The following is a 19437-nucleotide window of genomic DNA, read 5'->3' on the forward strand; positions in this document are numbered from 1 at the left end:
AGTATGCGTAGAATTCCTTTACTTTTTTTTTTTTTTTTTTTTTTTACATCTGCTTTTTTTTTCTGTTAACATTAAAACACAAAACGCTGACACTGAGGTCATTTTCGAGTAAGCATAATGTAGTTTTATGGGGTACCGATAATAATGGGCGGGACGTAGCCCAGTGGTAAAACTCTCGCTTGATGCGCGGTCGGTTTGGGATCGATCCCTGTCGGTGGGCCCATTGGGTATTCTTGTTCCAGCCAGTGGTTTATCAAAGGCCGTGGTATGTGCTGTCCTGTTTGTGGGATGGTGCATATAAAAGACCCCTTGCAACTAATGGAAAAATGTACCGGGTTTCATCTTTAAGATAATATGTCAAAATTACAATACGTGAGACATCCAGTAGCCGATGATTAATAAATCAATGTGCTCTAGTGATGTCGTTAAATAAAACAAACTAACTTTCTATTTTAGAAAAAGTGGGCCACACAACTGGAACATGCATATACATTCTCTGTTAGTGTGTTGTGTAGGCCTACCTTTGCCATAAATAAATCTAACGTGTTTGAAAGCTCATTTCAAACCTACAGAATATTCGTATTCGGCGTAAAACAAGCATCATAAACTGTGCATTCATAAATTGACGTCTTAATGATAGAGTGAAAAGCATTTTGACTTCAACATGCGAGTGATGTATTGTACGTCTTAACGTAAAGAAAGTAGTTGTTTTATTTATTCAACAAATATCTGAGCAAGTGCAGAAAACGTGTGTGTGATAAGAAAATGGGTAGTGGCACACTAACGGAAGGGGTTCATTGGTAAAGTCCAGGGGCAGGACGTAACCCAGTGGTAAAGCGTACGCCTGATGCGCGGTCGGTCTAGGATCGATCCCCGTCGGCGGGACTATTGGGGTATTTCTCGTTCCAGGCAATGCATCACGACTGATATATCAAAGGCTGTGGTGTGTGCTTTTCTGTCTGTGGGATAATGCATATAAAAGATCCCTTGCTACTAATGGAAACATGCAGCGGGTTGCCTCTTTAAGACTATATGTCAAAATTACCAAATGTTTGACCTCCAATAACCGATGATCAATAAATCAATGTGCTCTAGTGGTATCGTTAAACAAAACAAACATTGGTAAAGTCGACGATCTATTGGCCCGTAACGTCGGGGGTGGGTGTAGTGGGGGTGGAAGAGAGCTCTGACACAAGGGTGTGTGTGTGTGTGTGTGTGTGTGTGGTGTGTGTGTGTGTGTGTGTGTGTGTGTGTGGATAATGCTGAATATCCATATAAAACGTCGCGTCTCTTAAAAACGAAGCTATTGAGAATAGTAATATTCTATTATTAAATCTACGCGTAATATGTCCAAGGTCATATAATTTATAGTTATTTCCGTGCTCCTATCCGATTAAGGTTCAAGCACTCTGTTTTTGGAAACACACAACTAAGGATGGGGTTTACCAGTAAAGTCGACGGTGTCCAGGGCCCCGTTCCACGAAGCGATCTTAGCCCTAAGATTACCTTAAGCGCATAGCCACCCTATGGGATGGGGGGGGGGGGGGGAGTTTCGTTCCAAGCGGGAAAATAATTCTGAACATACATTTAAAGTGTCGGGTCTCTTGTAAAAAGGAAGCTATTAAGAAAGGTAATATTCTATCATGACATCTAATATGTCAAAGTTCATTTAATTTATAATTAATTCTTCCCCAACTTAACCCACTGGTAACGCGCCAGGCTAATAGCCGATTATAAATTAATCAGTGCTCTAGTGGTGTCACTGAACAAAACAAACTGCAACTACTATTCACTCGTCATGACGTCCTTTTTATTCTAGGTTGCAAAAATTGGGCCATGAAATATCGACAAAACTGGAATACGCCTAATTCTATCGTCTACACCTAATTATATCGTCTACTTGTGTTTTGTGTACCTTTGCCAAGTCTAACATGTGTTTGATAGCTCATTTCAAACCTGTAGAATATTCGTATTTTGAGTAAAACAAGCATCATAAACCGTGCATTCATAAATTGACGTCTTAATGATAGAGTGAAAAGCATTTTGATTTCAGCATGTGCATGATGTATTGTACGTCTTAACGTAAAGAAAGTAGTTGTTTTGTTTATTTAGCAATCCGCAAATCTTCGCTTGTGCAGACACGTCATGTGCGTGTATGTAATACAAACAAGGATGGTATACTTTAGCAAACCGGTTCAGTGGTAAAGTCGACGATGTAACTATTTTCGTACTTATATTGAAATAAAATTCGAACTCGGCGCCATGGGTACGCAATTCACATCGGTAGCTTGGACGTTTAGATCTGGATTGAATGAATGAATGAATGAATGAATGAATGTTTAACGACACCCCAGCACGAAAAATACATCGGCTATTGGGTGTCAAACTATGGTAATGCAAATAAATAAAGTGATGATCAACATCAATATAAAAATTCAAAAACAGTGTAAAGAACTGTGCAAAAACACAAATATCACAGAATTTTACGGATACTGAATATTACTCAAAACTTCAATTTTGTGCTGTATTGGCCATTCTCAAAGAGAATGTTACACCCCTGCACCACGGTGAGGTTACAGCACACGCAGGGGAGATCTGGATTGAAGTTAATGGGTTAAAAATACACGGGGCTTTAAAACTATGTTATCGTATTATATGGATATTTTGAGTAAGAAATTTGCAGTTTCTTGCTCAAAGGGACTATCCGACGTTTGCAGACATTGTATGAAGTTTCCGTCTCGCGGGGCCTCTTTCTTTCTTTCTTTTTTTTTTTTCTTTTTTTTCTTTCTTTCTTTTTTTTTTTTTTTTTTTTTTTTTTTTTTTTTTTTTTTTTTTTCTTTTTTTTTTTTCTTTTTTTTCTTTCTTTCTTTTTTTTTCTTGCTACTAAATCTGCACATTAAATAAATTTTCTTGTTCAGAATACCAATGTCTGTGTATCCAATATGTTTGCGGTCGTGTTCTAATGTCTATAACAATGACTTTGTATTATGTATTTTTTCGTACGATTTCTCGTTCCAGCTAATGCTCCAAAACTGGTGTAATAAAGACCGTAGTATGTGCTATCCTGTCTGTGGGATGGTGCATATAAAAGATCCCTTGCTGCTAATCGAAAAAAGAGTAGCCCATGAAGTGGCGACAGCGGGTTTCCTCTCTCAGTATCTGTGTGGTCCTTACCATATTATGTCTGACGCCATATAACAGTAAATAAAATGTGTTGAGTGCGTCGTTAAATAAAACATTTCCTTCCTTTTTCGTACGTACATGATTATTGGGAGGTAAACTTTGGTTTGTGCTATTACAAACATTAGGATGATGACAAACACCTTGTTTATACAGATACTGATATTCTAAACAAGAAAATATCTTTAATATGTAACTTCGGTCATTAAAATGGATCTGTTTTCTCGTTCCAACCAGTGTGCCACAACTGGTCAAAGGCCGTGGTATGTGCTTTCCCGTCTGTGGGAAAGTGGATATAAAAGATCCCTTGCTGCATTAGAAACAAAAAATGTTGCGGGTTTCCTTTGATGACTACGAGTCAGGATTATCAAAATGTTGACATCCAATAGCCGATAATTAATTAATCAATGTGATCTAGTGGTGTCGTTAAAAAAAACTAAACTTTTTGTAATTTTCAAAAAGGATCTAATAGTCGTTAACGCTTTACAGTTGAAGCAAAGTCAGGATAGGGGTTTTTTTTTAATAGTCCTTTCAGTACAGTTTTGGGGGTTCTTTTTTCTTCTTTCTTTTTTTGGTGTGTGTGTGTGGGTGGGGGGGGGGGGGTGGGGGGGGGGGGGGGGGGGGTGGGGGGGGGGGGGGGGGTGTGGGGGGGGGGGGGGGGGGGGGGGGGGGGGGGTTAAGAGGGGGGGGCGCGTGTCCCGGGGGGGGGGGGGGGGGGGGTGGGGGGGGTTGGTGGTTTGTTTAACACGTTTTAATGACTAAAATTAAATAAGAAATGTTTTTTGGGTTTTTTTAATATCAGTGCCTGTATATAAAAGGTATTTCTGATTGGCTGAAGCGTTAGAATTTCGATGATATTAAGTTTTTATAAGTACTTTTCAGAAATGCACCATATCAAATCATCGGGATGGGTGACAATGTAAAACACTTTTACTGATGGTAAATATAATTTGGAGATGATTATACGCATAGATTGGAATTTAACAATGCTCCAGAGACATGAAAAGATTACTTTTGAAAGAAGAAACTAAGTATTAGACAGAAATACCATACAGGGCTGTAAGATCAACGGTTAGCTTCAGTGGGTTGGAAAGACACAGTGGAAAGAGAGAGAGAGAGAGAGAGAGAGAGAGAGAGAGAGAGAGAGAGAGAGAGAGAGAGAGAGAGAGAGAGAGAGAGAGAGAGAGAGACAGACAGACAGACAGACAGACACAGACAGACAGACACAGACACAGACACACACAGACAGACAGAGAGAGAGAGAGAGAGAGAGAGAGAGAGAGAGAGAGAGAGAGAGAGAGAGGAAGAGACAGAGAGACAGAGAGAAACACAGAGAGACAGAGAGAAACAGACAGACAGACAGAGAGACAGCGTTTGAGAGAGACAGAGATAAAGACAGAGAGACACACAGAGAGAGAGAGAGAGAGAGAGAGAGAGAGAGAGAGAGAGAGAGAGAGAGAGAGAGAGAGAGAGAGAGACAGAGAGAGAGAGAGAGACAGAGACAGAGAGGGAAAGACAGAGACAGAGACATAGACAGAGAGACAGAGAAAGACGCACCCACATGTACAACTGGGCCATACTATTTAGGTGAAGGAATCCAAGCACACACTTTGGGTTTTGTTTTTTTCTCTATCTTGTCGCCAGGGACAAGCCAAAAAAAATCATCAACTTCAACCTCTCTTGTCTGACAAATTCTGAAAAGCAACACGTGGGACATTAATTTTAACAGTCCTTTATAACGACGTCAACATCTTTGTAATTTCATACTAATGTCTGAATCAACACATTGTTGTTACTCCGCACGTTTTACTACCTAACCTAAACATACCTTGTACATTAAATACCTAGAAAAAAAATCCCCCACATAACAAAGGATAAATAAAAACATTACACACTTGGTTTAATCCTCCCTGTGATACTAAACCAATGTTGACATATACACATGGCTGGGTGCGGGTTTATTAGAAAGAATGTCACAGTAGAATTACGAGTATACAGATGTAAAGTCGCCTACAACAAAAATCGTGGTCTGCCTGTAGAATTATTTATGATTCTTTTACGTTGATATTTCTTCATGGGACGAATTCTAGCGAATGTTTTTGTTGTCAGTGTGCTGTTATTAAACGATCTATAAAGAATGCGTACCAACAAATCAAGTATTATAGACGACATAGCAGAACTGCTAGATAGAACAGTTTAATCAACATAAACATACATCATTATATATAAATGCCGCATGTCAAATTTATTGGCGGTTTTCGCCAAAAGCGTTAATTTATTCAAGTTTTGTTTTCTCTCTAGCAAAGTGTTATTCCCCACCACGTCATTAACGCCCCTCCCTTTCTCGTTTTAGGTAGCCTACAAACTTGTGCAATGTCAAAGTGTGTACCCACAACCAGCGTGCCTGAACCTTAGTTGGATGTAAGCACATTAAACCAGTTCCTATCTACCTTCCTACCTACTAAAAGTGGTTATTAAGTTAGGGCGAGACGTAGCCCAGTGGTAAAACGCGCCTGATGTGCGGCCAGTCTGGGATCGATCCCCAGCATTAGGCCCACTGGGATATTAGTTCTCGTTCCAGCCAATGGTATATCAAAGGCTGTGGTATGTGCTATCCCGTCTGTGGGATGGTGCATATAAAAGATTCCTTATTACTAATGGAAAAATGTAGCGGGTTTCCTCTCTAAGACTATGTGTCGAAATTACCAAATGTTTGACATCCACCAGCCGATGATTAATAAATCAATGTGTTCTAGTGGTGTCGTTAAACAAAACAAACTTTATTTATTGTTTATTAACTTCTGCTTTGAACTATAAACAGTGCACCTTCCACCCTACCGGCCTTGGTGGCGTCGTGGTTAGTCCATCGGTCTACAGGCTGGTAGGTACTGGGTTTGGATCCCAGTCGAGGCATGGGTGGGTGTAAACCACTTGCACCGACCAGTGATCCATAACTGGTTCAACAAAGGCCATGGTTTGTGATGTCCTGTCTGTGGGAAGCGCAAACAAAAGATACCTAGCTGCCTGTCGTAAAAGAGTAGCCTATGTGGCGACAGCGGGTTTCCTCTAAAAAAAACAGTTTCCTCTCTAAGACTATGTGTCGAAATTACCAAATGTTTGACATCCACCAGCCGATGATTAATAAATCAATGTGTTCTAGTGGCGTCGTTAAATAAAACAAACTTTACTTTTTGTTACCTTCCACCCTAGCCCTAACCTAATTAAAACTAAATAATTAAATAATTAAAGGGACAGACCCCAGGTTCTAAACACTAAGACACACTTTTCACTATTAGAGCCGTTTATGATCACTGAAATCAAACATTACTTATATTTTATTGTTTAGCTTATCCATTTCCATACAACCGAAGTTTTTCCGGTCATCCTGGTGTTTCTAATATAAAACAAATGTAGTTTTTATATTTCTAAAAACGCACGTGCGTCTGAGAAGTAACAGTTATGCAGTCAAGTTTTAGTCTATTTTTAACGGTATTTCACCGTTTCAACTTCACGGACTCTTGTTTCACTCTCTTGTAACGTTATCCAAATGTGTCACAGGTCTGTAACTTAATCAAACTTTGTGTCCATTATTACGGATTGAAAACTAGGCCTGTGCCTTTAAACGGACTGGTTTGCGTTTTCTGCCATTGTAACATGTTTCTGACTAACAGATCCTTTTTAGTAACTAAGATCACATATTAAAGATATTTTTCTGTTTAAAATAGCAGTATCTGTATTTCTTTAAGTGTTTGTTGTCGTCCTAATATTTGTAGTAGCCCAAACCAAATATTATTTTCGAATAATTTCGTATGTACGAAAAAATATATATTACGGGGAAATGAACAATGGTTACTACAAACATTAGCACACGTTCGCAGATACAGTTGGCATTCTAAACGAGAAAACGTATTTAATATGAAATTTTAGTCACCGAAAAGGTTCTTTTAGTCGAAAACATTTTTCAATGTCTGCAAATTCAGGAGTGTCCTTTTAATAATGTTTACCATCCAATAGTGGTGTCGTTAAGCAAAACAAACTTTAGCTTAAAAATTAATTTAAAAAATGCATAAACAATTTCACCAGTTGTGGAGAACGGTTAGAACGAGAAATAGCTCAGTGACCTCACCGACGGAGACCAACGGCGCACCAGGCGAGCGCTTTATCTTGGGGCTAGTGGTACAGCAGAGTAGCAAATTATAATAATTTTCAGTTTTATGGTACAAAGTTTGTTTTGTTTAACGACACCACTAGATCACATTGATTTTTTTATCATCAGCTATTGGATGTCAAACATTTGGTAATTCTGACATTTTTTCATTAGAAGCGAGGGATCTTTTATATGCACCATCCCATAAACAGGATAGCACATGTCCCAGCCTTTGATATACCAGTCGTGGTGCACTGGCTGGAAGGAGAAATAGCCCAAGGGGCCCACCGACAGGGATCGATCCCACACCGACCCTGATAACCGCTTCATGTGCTATTTACTACCGGAAAACAAGGGCGGATTCAAGGGATATGATCTGTATACCCTTTAAAACATTTAAATATCCATTTCATAGAGTTGGTCCGTGTCCCTCTTAAATGTTTCATGTGTCTGCCCTTGGAAAATATATCTTTATTAAGAACAGGCGAGAAGAAGAATGCCATCGTCTTAAAACGCATGTAAACTTAAAATTGTGTATGGAGAATTTATTGAAAGGTAGATAACTATACCACAACATATTTAGACCAGTAAGAGTTACCTCCAATTTGGAGCATCTTGCAAACGTTAGAACTGCAAATACACAATTGGACAGTTTGACATTTATGTTACACACAAATGAAATCAAACCCCAACTAATTTACATCCATTCCATCATCTAAACTGGAGGGCATAAGGCTGGTACGTACAGGGTTCGTAGCCCAATACCAGTTCCAAAGCGAGTTTTAACGACTCAATGGGTGTAACGCTTTTCTCTCACTAACCACTAACCCAGCTCTGATATCTGAGGTGTGTGCCCAAGACAGCGTGGATATAAGCAAGAACAAAAGTAAATTGAAATGAAAATGATTATAGATTTTTTAATAATCGATCATCACATTTCATTGATAGTACTTAAAAGTGTGTGGGGTTTTTTTTTTTTGTTAACACAACTCTCTTGAGCACATTGATTATTAATCATCGTCTAATATATGTGAAACATTTGGTAATTTTGACATAGTCTTAGAGAGGAAACCTGCAATTTTTTTTCATTAGTAGCAAGGGATCTTTTATATGCAGCACCATCCCTTAGATAGGATAACACATACCACAACCTTTGATATACTAATCATGGTGCACTGTCTGAATGAGTAATGGCTCAATGAGCCACCAATGAGGATCGATCCTAGACCGACCCCACATCAGGTGGACGCTTTACCACTGGGCTACGTCCCACCCGCCTTGAAAGAGTGAAACCGAACCCTTTTCGATTATAATCGATCAGTGAAGATCAGAATTAAGAACACACATAAACAAACCAACATTAAAATTAAAACAAAGAACTACAAAATGAACTTTAATTACCAATATCATAAATATACAATTAATGAATCATGCATTATAGCTTTATTATTGTTGTACATTGTAAAACAATGATTCAAGGCATCACAACCATGACATCCAATGATCTAGGGAAATAAAAGTTTTTAAAAATAATAACAAGCAATCTGAGAGTACTGCTAAAGCAAAACATGTCCCCTACCAGACCCCAACAAACTGGACTGGATTGGATTGGATTGGATAACATATTAGTGTGCCTATATCCAATTAAGGTTCAAGCATGTCTCTCCCAGGCACAATTTCTGACTTCGCCAGTGACTGGGTCTGGGACAGAAGTGGGTGTGGTTGAAAATGTGCAGAATTTTGGAAATACAAATTAGTTAAAAAGTTGATAATTTTTTTTTTAAATAAACCCAACAAATTGATTTTATGTCCTAAGTTCAAGGGCCATAACTCTGTGAAAAATGGGTAAATCGCCATTTAACTATTTTAAGTCAAAATCTCAAAGTATTATGAAAAAATAACATCCGGAAAACTATATGTGGGACAGACAGATAGACAGAAGGATGGAGATGAAACCTATAGTCCCCTCAGGTTGGACTGGTAGGAACTAATAATTACTTGTGGAAGTGAAAAAAAGAAAGAATTGTATATAATAAAAAAACCCAGAATGATTTACTTGGTACTATAGATACACATATCAGGTCAGAATATTTGTTATAATTTTTAAAATTAATTTCACATCAATTCATTTATATCCAATTAAGGTTCAAGCACACTTTCCTGGGCACAAACCTCAGCTATCCAAGAGGGAGCAGTTGCCAGCAATTCGGGCACAACTCCGATGAGGGGTGCACACCCCTCCCAAGCTTGTAAATTCCCCCCAATTTTTTTTTTTTTTTGGGGGGGGGGGGGGGGGGGGGGGGGGTGGGGGGGGGGGGGGGGGGGGGGGGAAGGAGGGTGTCAATGACAATGTGGTTTGGTTCCAGTTATGATGTCGCGTTACATCAATATGAAAACGACCAGACAGCCCTTAACATTAACGTCATATGAGAGAAATGGGACACTACTGTTACGATTAAATAACAGTATTTGGTATATGCACATCAATTCACTTTGATGTACTTTCAACGACTGCTGTGTCAAATATCAACATCTGAAGTCTACTACCTGTTCAAAGTACATCAATGTGGATTCGGGAAATTGATACTGGTGTGTGGAGATCAAAAGTGGGTTCGATTTCTATGACTCAATGACAATGTTTACTTTTGAGTGCATTATGTGTTCAAAGTACAAGACTACGGAGTAGTAACAATGTTAAACACCTTCCTAAACAATGCAGTTAATATGTACTGCAATTTGTAAAATGAAGCCAGCATTAAAGTTACACTAGCTGACGAAGAAGTTTCAGTGCTTATGATCTGAAAATTTGAGGATGAGCAAGAAACTGCTCTGCTGAACTTATGTAGAAGAGCAATTGCTCCCAGTGTAACAATTCAAAGTAATTAGCTCGCGTCAAACCATAAGGACTGAAGTTTGTTTGTTTTGTTTAATGGCCTTACACTTACAAATAAAAGTTAAAGTTAAAGTACTAGAGCACATATACAAATTCATCATCGGCTATTGGATGTCAGACACTTGGTACTTCCGACACGTAGTCATCAGAGGAAACCTGCTACATTTTTTCTAATGCAGCAAGGGATCTTTTATATACACTTTCCTACAGACAGGAAAGCACATACCACGGCCTTTGACCAGTTGTGATGCACTGGTTGGAAATAGAACACTAGCCGATGAAATACCATCAGTTTATCTTGATCTAAAAGCACCTGAATATGTCAACAAAAACCTCCATAACAATGAGATTTCTGATGGTAAAATAAATTACATTCATCTGTTGGTGAGGTCTATTATCAGGGAACACACCCTTTGCAAAAAGTGCAAAATCACATCTTTCAGTCTCCATGGAAACCTGTTCAGTCTGGCACAATAGAGTCAGCATCAGTTTCTATGGTTACATCTGTTGATGTTTTTGATACATTCTTTTTAGGTTTCCGTACCTTTTTCTTCGGTTCATCTTTTTTCACTTTCTCCTCGTACATATTGGAGATGTGTTGTAACTAGAAAAAAATGAAGAAAACAAGAAAAAATTAAACATTTTGAGTAAAAATTATTACCGTAATTTGATAAAAGGCATCAAAAAATCTGCATAGGCTAGAGACCAAGGCGACCAGGGTGAAATGATTTTGTCTGACAAAACTTGATAGGAAGTTGCCTTCGTGCTTCTCTTTTGAAGAGCACATTGCAGGGATGTGAGAGTGGGTGGAACAGAAAAGCTTACTGCTCACCTTCTTTCTTCCCAAGTCGAATAAAGGATTTCAAATAGCATATTCTGGATTGGACAAAACTGGCTAATTGCAGCAAAGCTGACAAAATCTAGCCACGGGAATGTAATACGCACTAATACTACTTGCGATCGCGTGATACAACTTTCGTTTTTGCTTTTTTTTGTTTTTTAAGATGAAATGGAAAAGCACATTTATGCGTTTCCACGTAGCTCTCACATTCCTGACTTTGATTAATTAATCATAATTTGTCTTGGTGCCTTTCCAATTTACCTTGCTGACCTAATTTCTGTTATGAAACCAAAGGTAACACTTACTGTAACCCATAAAAATTAAACTTCAACCCCTGCATGTTAGACCCCAAATAGCCATAGCTCAATGAAGGCTCAATGAAGGCTGAAATACTATTAAAGCAGAGTTCGACAAATCCGCTAGCCCGACGCCCGTGGCTAGTGGTTTTTAAGTTCGGGCTAGTGAGAAACGCAAAACCACTAGCCCCTGTGGGCTAGTGGTTTCCCCCCTCCTCTCGTCATCGCTCGATCGTGGGTTTTTTTCTTTCTTTCTTTCTTTTTCTCTCGGCTGAAATTTCGTTTAATAAATTTGATTGTGACGTTTGTCATCGAATAATATCAACAACGCAATGAGTATATAATAATAATCCACTTGAGCTAGGCCTGCAAACTGCAGTAACATGCTATCTCTACATCGTCACAGTTACAGCATGCATTGTTTACCTTTCCCTTTCAAGTTTCTGGCACAGGAAATAAAGTCTAATGACATGCGTGTTTTGATTGGTTAGACACGTCACGTGGTCGTTAATCTCGCACATGTTTTAGGCTAAGAACTTGGAAATCACCAATCGCGACGACAGGTTAATCTCAATCAAGTAAACCCCAGCCATGCTTTGAATTTCAGTGTTTGTTTTATTCTAATTTAACACTTCGCTAACATGTGGTTATCGGCAATCAGGAAAACAATTTACTTTAATGGTAACCGCATATGCAATGACTCGGCTTGGCCTATTACGTGTATCAGTTTGGATAATACGTCACAGCTGCCGATACAAGATAATACCTTTTTTGTTCATCAATTAACAACGGATTAGATGTCGCCGTTATATTCTTTTGATATCGGTCTGACACGGAATAATGCCCTGTATTTGGCATCACCGTTCCTGGCGACATAAATAGTAGGCCCTAAATATATAACCAACTACCAAATACACAGAACCATCTATTACCGTGTGTCACACTGTCATACCATCATTTAAATTTAATTATTTTGATAGTGTTTTTAGATACCAACCAAGAGTTTGCTCAATTATTTTTCCCCGGGGGGAGGGTAAAAACAAAAACGGGACAATGACGATGGATCACACTTGACAAAAGACAAAACGTACGACACGACAAAAAACTGAAAGTTACAACATGATTTAAGTGTTTGTTTTATTTTACTGTTATACTCGTAAATGTGTAATGTTACAAAAATTATATAAAAATCCAGTTATAATTGATCAGGAATTTGGGCTAGTGCTTTATCTTGGTGGGCTAGTGGTTTTCACAAACCCACTAGCCCTGTGGCTAGTGACTTTTCAAAATATTTGTCATACTCTGATTAAAGAAAAACATGAATTTATTGACATTAGAATTATTGTTACATCCTAAATCCAGCAACTATAATGTAACGACTGCTGTCTAGACTATTTCATTACATTAAAAGTAAGTTACCTTAGTAAAAACTAATTTATTATGAAAAGGTAAAAAATTAAAAGTAATAAAATATTACCAAATTTGGAGCCTTTCTAACCAACATCTTAACATCGTCTGGGTTGACTGTTGTCCTTTTAGCGTGTCTGAAAGTAAAGTAAAATAAATTATGTATATGCAGGCCTTCCGATTTCAGGGAAACAAATGTTTCCAGTACTGTGTTGGTAACATCACAGAACCGAAATTTCATTTCCCATGATTATTATATTGTGTACAACTGACTATTTCAACGAAAATAACATATACATTTTATATAATTATTTTTTGAAAACAGTTTCCAGTGGGTTCCCATAATCACAAGGCACGGAACCGAAAAAGTGTTTTCCATTAAATTTGAAATCCTATGGCCTGTATATATAATAAAACAGATATTCACACCTTACAAGATAAACTCACATATATAGAGATTATTATATGAGCTTGTGTGTCGTACTGATTTTACGAAACGAGTGTCAGTATTTTTGTATTACCCGAGTGAGAGCAAGGGTAATACATGAATCCTGACACAAGTTTCGTAAAATCAGTATGATTTATATGCGAGTGTAATAATTTCTTTATTATCCATATTATCCAAAATATTATTTTCATGAATAACAAGCTAGGACCATGTCAAAACCTTTCAAGCATAACTAAACAGAGATGAAGAAACAACATTATTTCCCCGAAATGATGTCATTTTGACAAGCATTTACACTGGGGAAGCTGCATTAAGTTATGACGTCACTTCACAAAATTACGTCATTCGTTGTGACAGTGAAATCATTGTGACACACGTGGGTCATACTTCCCTGAATATCTTGAACTACGTGGATAATAAATATTTTTATTATCAACGTCACCATGACTGCTTGTACATTGTACCTCATATCCCTATAAACTCACCAGCAGATCCAGAATATTTTTTGGAGGGAGACTAAGTGAAAAAGGGCAGAAGTACCAACCCGTGAAAAGGGCAACCCAATGAAATGTAGCTTTTTTAAAAGCTAGAAAAAGGGGCAATTGAATATATACAGTTTTATTCTATAACTGCCATTTCTACTGACAGAATATGATGACAGATAAAGCAGATTGACTTTTGACGTCACTCATGTGACATCACACACATAGCTACATCCCCAAAAAAATCATTTGACCTCTAGGTCACCTCGTACAATGTGGCTGAAATAACAGAAATAATACCATTTCCTATTAATTTTTATGGTCTGCAGGATAAAGCTAATAACTAGTTAATGACGTCAGATATCTGCTTTATCCTGTTCAGGCCAAATGAGAAATTCCACCCGACAGAGCCATGCAGAATATCCCATGCTTACCTTCACAGGATAAACCTGCTACATGTCAACCATATGATAATTCTAACTTGTAAGTAGTCATCAGAATTAAAGTTTGTTTTGTTTAACAACACCACTAGAGCATACTGGTTTATTAGTCATCGGCTATTGGGTTTTAAACATTTGGTAATTAATTAAAACAGTCATCAGAGGAAACCCTAATGCAGCAAGGGATCTTTTATATACACTTTTCTACAGACAGGAAAGCAAATACCATGGCCTTTGACCAGTTCTGGTGCACTGGTTGGAACAAGAAACAAACAATCAGCTGAATGGATCCACTGAGGTCAGTGCTTCTGCCAGAAAGAAATTTTTGGGTATGGCAGGTGGTTCGACAATGCGATGCAAGTACCTCAAGCAAGCACTCAACTGACTGAGCTAACTCCCACCCTCATTATGTACATGAAATCCTGAGGACTTACTTGGCGAACAATGACCAGTTCCTGTACACTGATTGAAACGAGAGAAAAAACATTCAGCTGAATGGATTCACTGAGGTGGTTCGACAATGCGATGCAAGTACATCAAGCGAGCACTCAACCGACTGAGCTAAATCCTTCCCTCTTTATGTACATGAAATCCTGAGGACTTACTTGGCGAACAGTTCGAGATCTTGAGAAAAGCTCTCACATTGTCTCCACGTCGTCTCTGAGAGTGCCGCTATCAACTGCTTGTTGATTGTGACGTCCAGATCCGCTTCAACGTCCCGACAGATCTGTAACACTGTGTAATGGACAGCAGCTTTCAGTCTCTGGAAAAAGAAAAAGAAACATTCTGAAAGTGCTGATAAAGCAGTGTATATATACTCTTCAATAAAGGAAGGGGAACTCTAATAAGAATTTACAATTGCCAAAATTGTAAGGTATATTGGGACGATTGGGGTCAAAAGTGAAATTTGAAAGTTGACGTTTTTCATCAGTAAATCGCAAATTCAAACAACAAAAATGACTAAAAACAAAACAATAACAACTGTATGATCACCAGAATGAAAAATGTTCCAGTGATTAATGGACCTTCCTGGAAATTGTCAAAATCGAGAATGACACCCAACGCATGTGTACGGGGCAACTGCATGATGCATGTGCAAACTATGGAATGTGTTTCGGTGTGTTGATAAACTGACCTTTTAAAACATTCTTTACTAGGATGTCTGTGGTCTAATAGTTGATATTAATATTTCAGGTTCCCTTACTTTTTTTGAAGAGTATATATACATGTCTTCCCTACCAGCCCCAACTAATTTTTGTATCTGCCAAGTTCAAGGGAAATAACAAAATTTCAGCTCAAATTCGTGAGGCATAGCAACAACAAAAATGTTTTCCTAAATTCAAGGGCCATAACTATATGCCAAACTTGGGTAGATCGCCATGAAAGTCGAACTTGATCTGTAACAAGCTTGACACAAAAGTTCTGTTATATATAGTTTAGTATCTTCAGGCAAAAGTGCAAGAAAAAATAAGTCCAGAATCTTTTATTTCACATAGCCTAAGTTCAAGGGCCATAACTCTGACAAAAATGGGTAAATTGCAGTGAAAGTCAAACTTCACCTGTAACAGTAGACACCCGCTACATTTTTCATTAGTAGAAAGGGATCATTTATAATGCATCATCCCACACACAGGATAACACCTACCACAGCTTTTGATATGGTCATCAGTGTTCGAGATTAAAATTGTTGGGTAGTATCCCAGTTGGATACCAACATTTTCAAATCTGGTATCCCACCTGAGAATTTAGTATCCCACTTAAATGAAATTCATAAATAACATTGTAACAAACTTGGACGACACTGTTACTTGACTTCACCAGTAAATGACAACGTTCATTGTTTCAGTGAAAAATAAAAACATAGGATTAAAAAACAAACCAAAATAAACAATATTATATGGTATCCCGGTGGGATACTGGGTTATTGAAGTCTGGTATCCAAAATTAAATTCTGGTATCCCCGGGATATCGGGATACCGTTAATCTCGAACACTGGTCATGGTGCACTGGCTAGAACAAGACATAGCCCAATGGACTACCGACAGGGATCGTTCTTAGACCGACCGCGCGTCAGTCTCAGGTGAGCGTTCGGGGCGAGTTCTACCCGTACCCTCCTTTCAATCAATGGTTAGTTAGGGTTAATTTTACAGTTAGTCTTTAGCGCTTTTGATATATAGAGGGGTACGATCAAAATCTTTCCAAGGTTTGTCATTTAGGCCATGAGAATGAAAGTTATAGATTTGCGTCCACCGCCCACATGCCGTGAAAGGTATCGCTGAAATTTTTTATTATTTATAAAAAAAATCATTATTTGCACAAAAAAGGCACTTAATGATCATTACACAAATTCAAGTTCCAAATCATCAATAGTGGTAATGTCTACGAGGTCCTTCGCGCCAAAACTGCCATCTCCGTCATAAATTCTGAAGTGTAGCCCAGTAGACTTAGTCAGGCTGATGGAGCCTAGCGATCTCGCCCTGGCGAAGTCACCCCGGGCGAGTTCGCCAGGACTTATTTTCATCGTGAGGCGAAGTTATATATCTACTGTCATTATCAGCATGTTTTTGTGCCAAAACTACAGGGTTATACCGCTATTTTTGTGTTGGGAGACGCTGTGGCGAGATTGCCATATTTACTTCCGTGTTGCATGTCTGTTTAGCGAAGTCGCCAGTACATTATAACTCAACAATATTCAAATTACAAGCAGTTTAATGTTTACTTCATTAAGTAAATACATGTGCAGTAGTCATGTTTTGATTTTCTTGTTGTAAAATGTAATACATTGGTAGTTTACTTGCAAGCCGGGGCGAGATCGCCAGGATTTTTCTTGTTTAAGTTTACATTTTAACGATTATTTGATATATACTAAATACTAAAGTATGCACTGAACCGACGAGGATGCTATACATCGTTATTCGATGATAAGTGTTGTTTATTTATAATAAATACATGGACAGAATTCGCATGTTATTTATTACCATTGTGTAATGTTAATGTGTTTAGAAAAGTGATCCCTTCAGATCAGCAGGGAGTATCGTTGATCAGCTATTCCAGGAACATTTAGGTCCGGCTCCCTGCCCAGCGCTGCCAACGATCGATCGTCTAGTACACACAGCAAACTACTGTCGCCAGACCAGCCGGCCGAAGAATCCAACTGACTTGGAATTCGATTTGAAAATGGATTTCATCCCAGACAACTTCTTAAAAGGTGACAAACAATTAAAACCTTTATTTGTACGTGAAGCTATAAGCCCTTAAAATATTTTTAAATGGCTATTTTTTAACTACTTTCAAGTACTAAACCATTATAGACAGTTTATTCATGTTGATATAATTTTATTGATTTACTTGATTTATTTTTTGTTCATTGTTTATTAATTTACTTTTAAAGGAGATGTCACTACTGGGAGAAAACGGCATTTGATCTTTTCAACAGATCAACAGCTGCAGCTGTTATCTAGATCCAAGTGCTGGTACGCAGATGGTACCTTCAAGCTTGTGAAGGAACCGTTCACGCAGCTCTTTAGCATACATTCTTTCATCAGGCATGAAGATTGTGCAAAACAGATACCACTTGTTTTCTGCCTGATGTCTGGACATCGCAAAAAGGACTACAAGGCTGTTTTGGAGGCGATCATTGGGATGTTACCCCAGGCACCGAGGGTACAACGTCTGGTGATTGACTTTGAATCAGCCTTATGGAGAGCTGCTGCGTCCCTGATCCCAGACGTACAGATAAAGGGGTGTTCGTTTCACTGGACACAGGCTGTCTGGAGAAAGGTAAATATATCATTATTATTATTGCATATATATTGTGTGTGTGTGTGTGTAAATTGATGGTCAGATTGTTGAATTTAAAATTTGTTTAATTTTTTAAATAATCATTATGCTATCTCTAACCAAAGAACATTAATATCTTACAGATTCAAGACCTTGGTCTTCGTCAAGCCTACCTTAGTGACAACGACACTCACAGATATGAGGAAATTGATGTCCCGCTTGGTGTCTCCGGTATAATGTATCATAAATGTACCTTGTCGGTTCAGTGCATATTTTAGTATTTAGTATATATCAAATAATCGTTAACATGTAAACATAAACAAGAAAAATCCTGGCGATCTCGCCCTGGCTTGCAAGTAAACTACCAATGTATTACATTTTACAACAAGAAAATCAAAACATGACTACTGCACATGTATTTACTTAATGAAGTAAACATTAAACTGCTTGTAACTTGAATATTGTTTGACTTCGCTAAACAGACATGCAACGCGGAAGTAAATATGGCGATCTCGTCACAGCATGTCCCAACACAAAAATAGTAGTATAAGTGGTATAACCCTGTAGTTTTGGCACAAAAACATGCTGATAATGAAATTAGATATATATACTATAATATATGTTGTAATATATGTCTTCTAGCAAGTCTAATATGTATGATAACTTCGCCTAATGATGAAAATAAGTCCTGGCGAACTCGCCCGGGGCGACTTCACCAGGGCGAGATCGACACGGGGCGAGATCGACATACTTCAGGCTGAGTAGAGCATTGAATCCTCAAGCAGGAAGCAGTATATTCCAAACATTGCCGAACTCTTGATGTGTCGACCACATTTGGACTTGAATCTACTATGGAAATAATTATAAATAAAAATAATGAATAATGAAAAAAAGCCTCATGCATTTTTAAAATTGTTCGGACGCAAATCTATAACTTTCATTCTCTTGCTCGAGTCTTGGCCTTATGAAATGAGCATACATGCTAATACTATCACTAACCTTAAAGTTAACTCTAAACCTAAGCCTGACTCATGAATGAACTTAATGCTGGAACGTTTGGACGGGGGGGGGGGGGGGGGGGGGGGGCACACTCGATTATTTGGGGTGGGGTGGACTAACATGAAACTGGTCCGTGGCACCCCCTTGTGACCGCCCTTCTGGCACACCCTCCTTCGTTATTAAATTTAAACTCCTTTAAAATACCTGTGCTCTGTCTAGTTCGTCAAATTCAAGGTTATGAATTGAAGAACTTCGCGATGTCATGTTAACTCAGTTTTAAGTTTCCAAAATTCTCAAAAAATCCCGCTTATATAAAAAAATATTATTAAAATGCAACTTTGAAATATAGTGGAATATGATTTTAAAAGACAGTAGCCCCTACATTTTATCGGTTAAAATTTTATAACAAAAATAGTACACAATCATAATTATATGCATATGGATAACAGCAAAAAAAGGAACGAGCGGTGGGGTTTGGGGGTTCTTGTTGATCCAGTGTTCAAAATATTCGTATTCCATTTTCG

The 19437-nt window shown here is 38.2% G+C and overlaps 1 protein-coding gene across 1 annotated transcript; it reads right to left on the reverse strand.

Annotated features, from left to right (window-relative positions):
* Positions 1–10356: 10356 nt before the first annotated feature.
* On the reverse strand, positions 10357–19233 carry LOC121390543 (centromere protein S-like). The gene is made up of 4 exons (XM_041522378.1): positions 19118–19233; positions 14740–14897; positions 12835–12901; positions 10357–10824 (listed from the first exon to the last, which is right to left on the reverse strand). The coding sequence occupies exons 1-4, from the start codon at positions 19175–19177 to the stop codon at positions 10681–10683; spliced, it is 429 nt and encodes a 142-aa protein (XP_041378312.1). The 5' UTR covers positions 19178–19233; the 3' UTR covers positions 10357–10680.
* Between the last annotated feature and the right edge of the window lie 204 nt (positions 19234–19437).

The sequence above is a fragment of the Gigantopelta aegis genome, chromosome 15, assembly GCF_016097555.1.
Source record: "Gigantopelta aegis isolate Gae_Host chromosome 15, Gae_host_genome, whole genome shotgun sequence".
NCBI classification, from domain to species: Eukaryota; Metazoa; Mollusca; class Gastropoda; order Neomphalida; family Peltospiridae; genus Gigantopelta; species Gigantopelta aegis.

Excerpts from the sequence above, each read along its gene's own strand:
- LOC121390543 (XM_041522378.1), bottom strand. The coding sequence starts at position 19,177 with ATGACATCGCGAAGTTCTTCAATTCATAACCTTGAATTTGACGAACTA. Across the intron at positions 12,902-14,739 it reads GATCTCGAACTGTTCGCCAA|ACACGCTAAAAGGACAACAG; the intron begins GTAAGTCCTCAG and ends CTTTACTTTCAG. Across the intron at positions 10,825-12,834 it reads TTAGAAAGGCTCCAAATTTG|TTACAACACATCTCCAATAT; the intron begins GTAATATTTTAT and ends ATTTTTTTCTAG.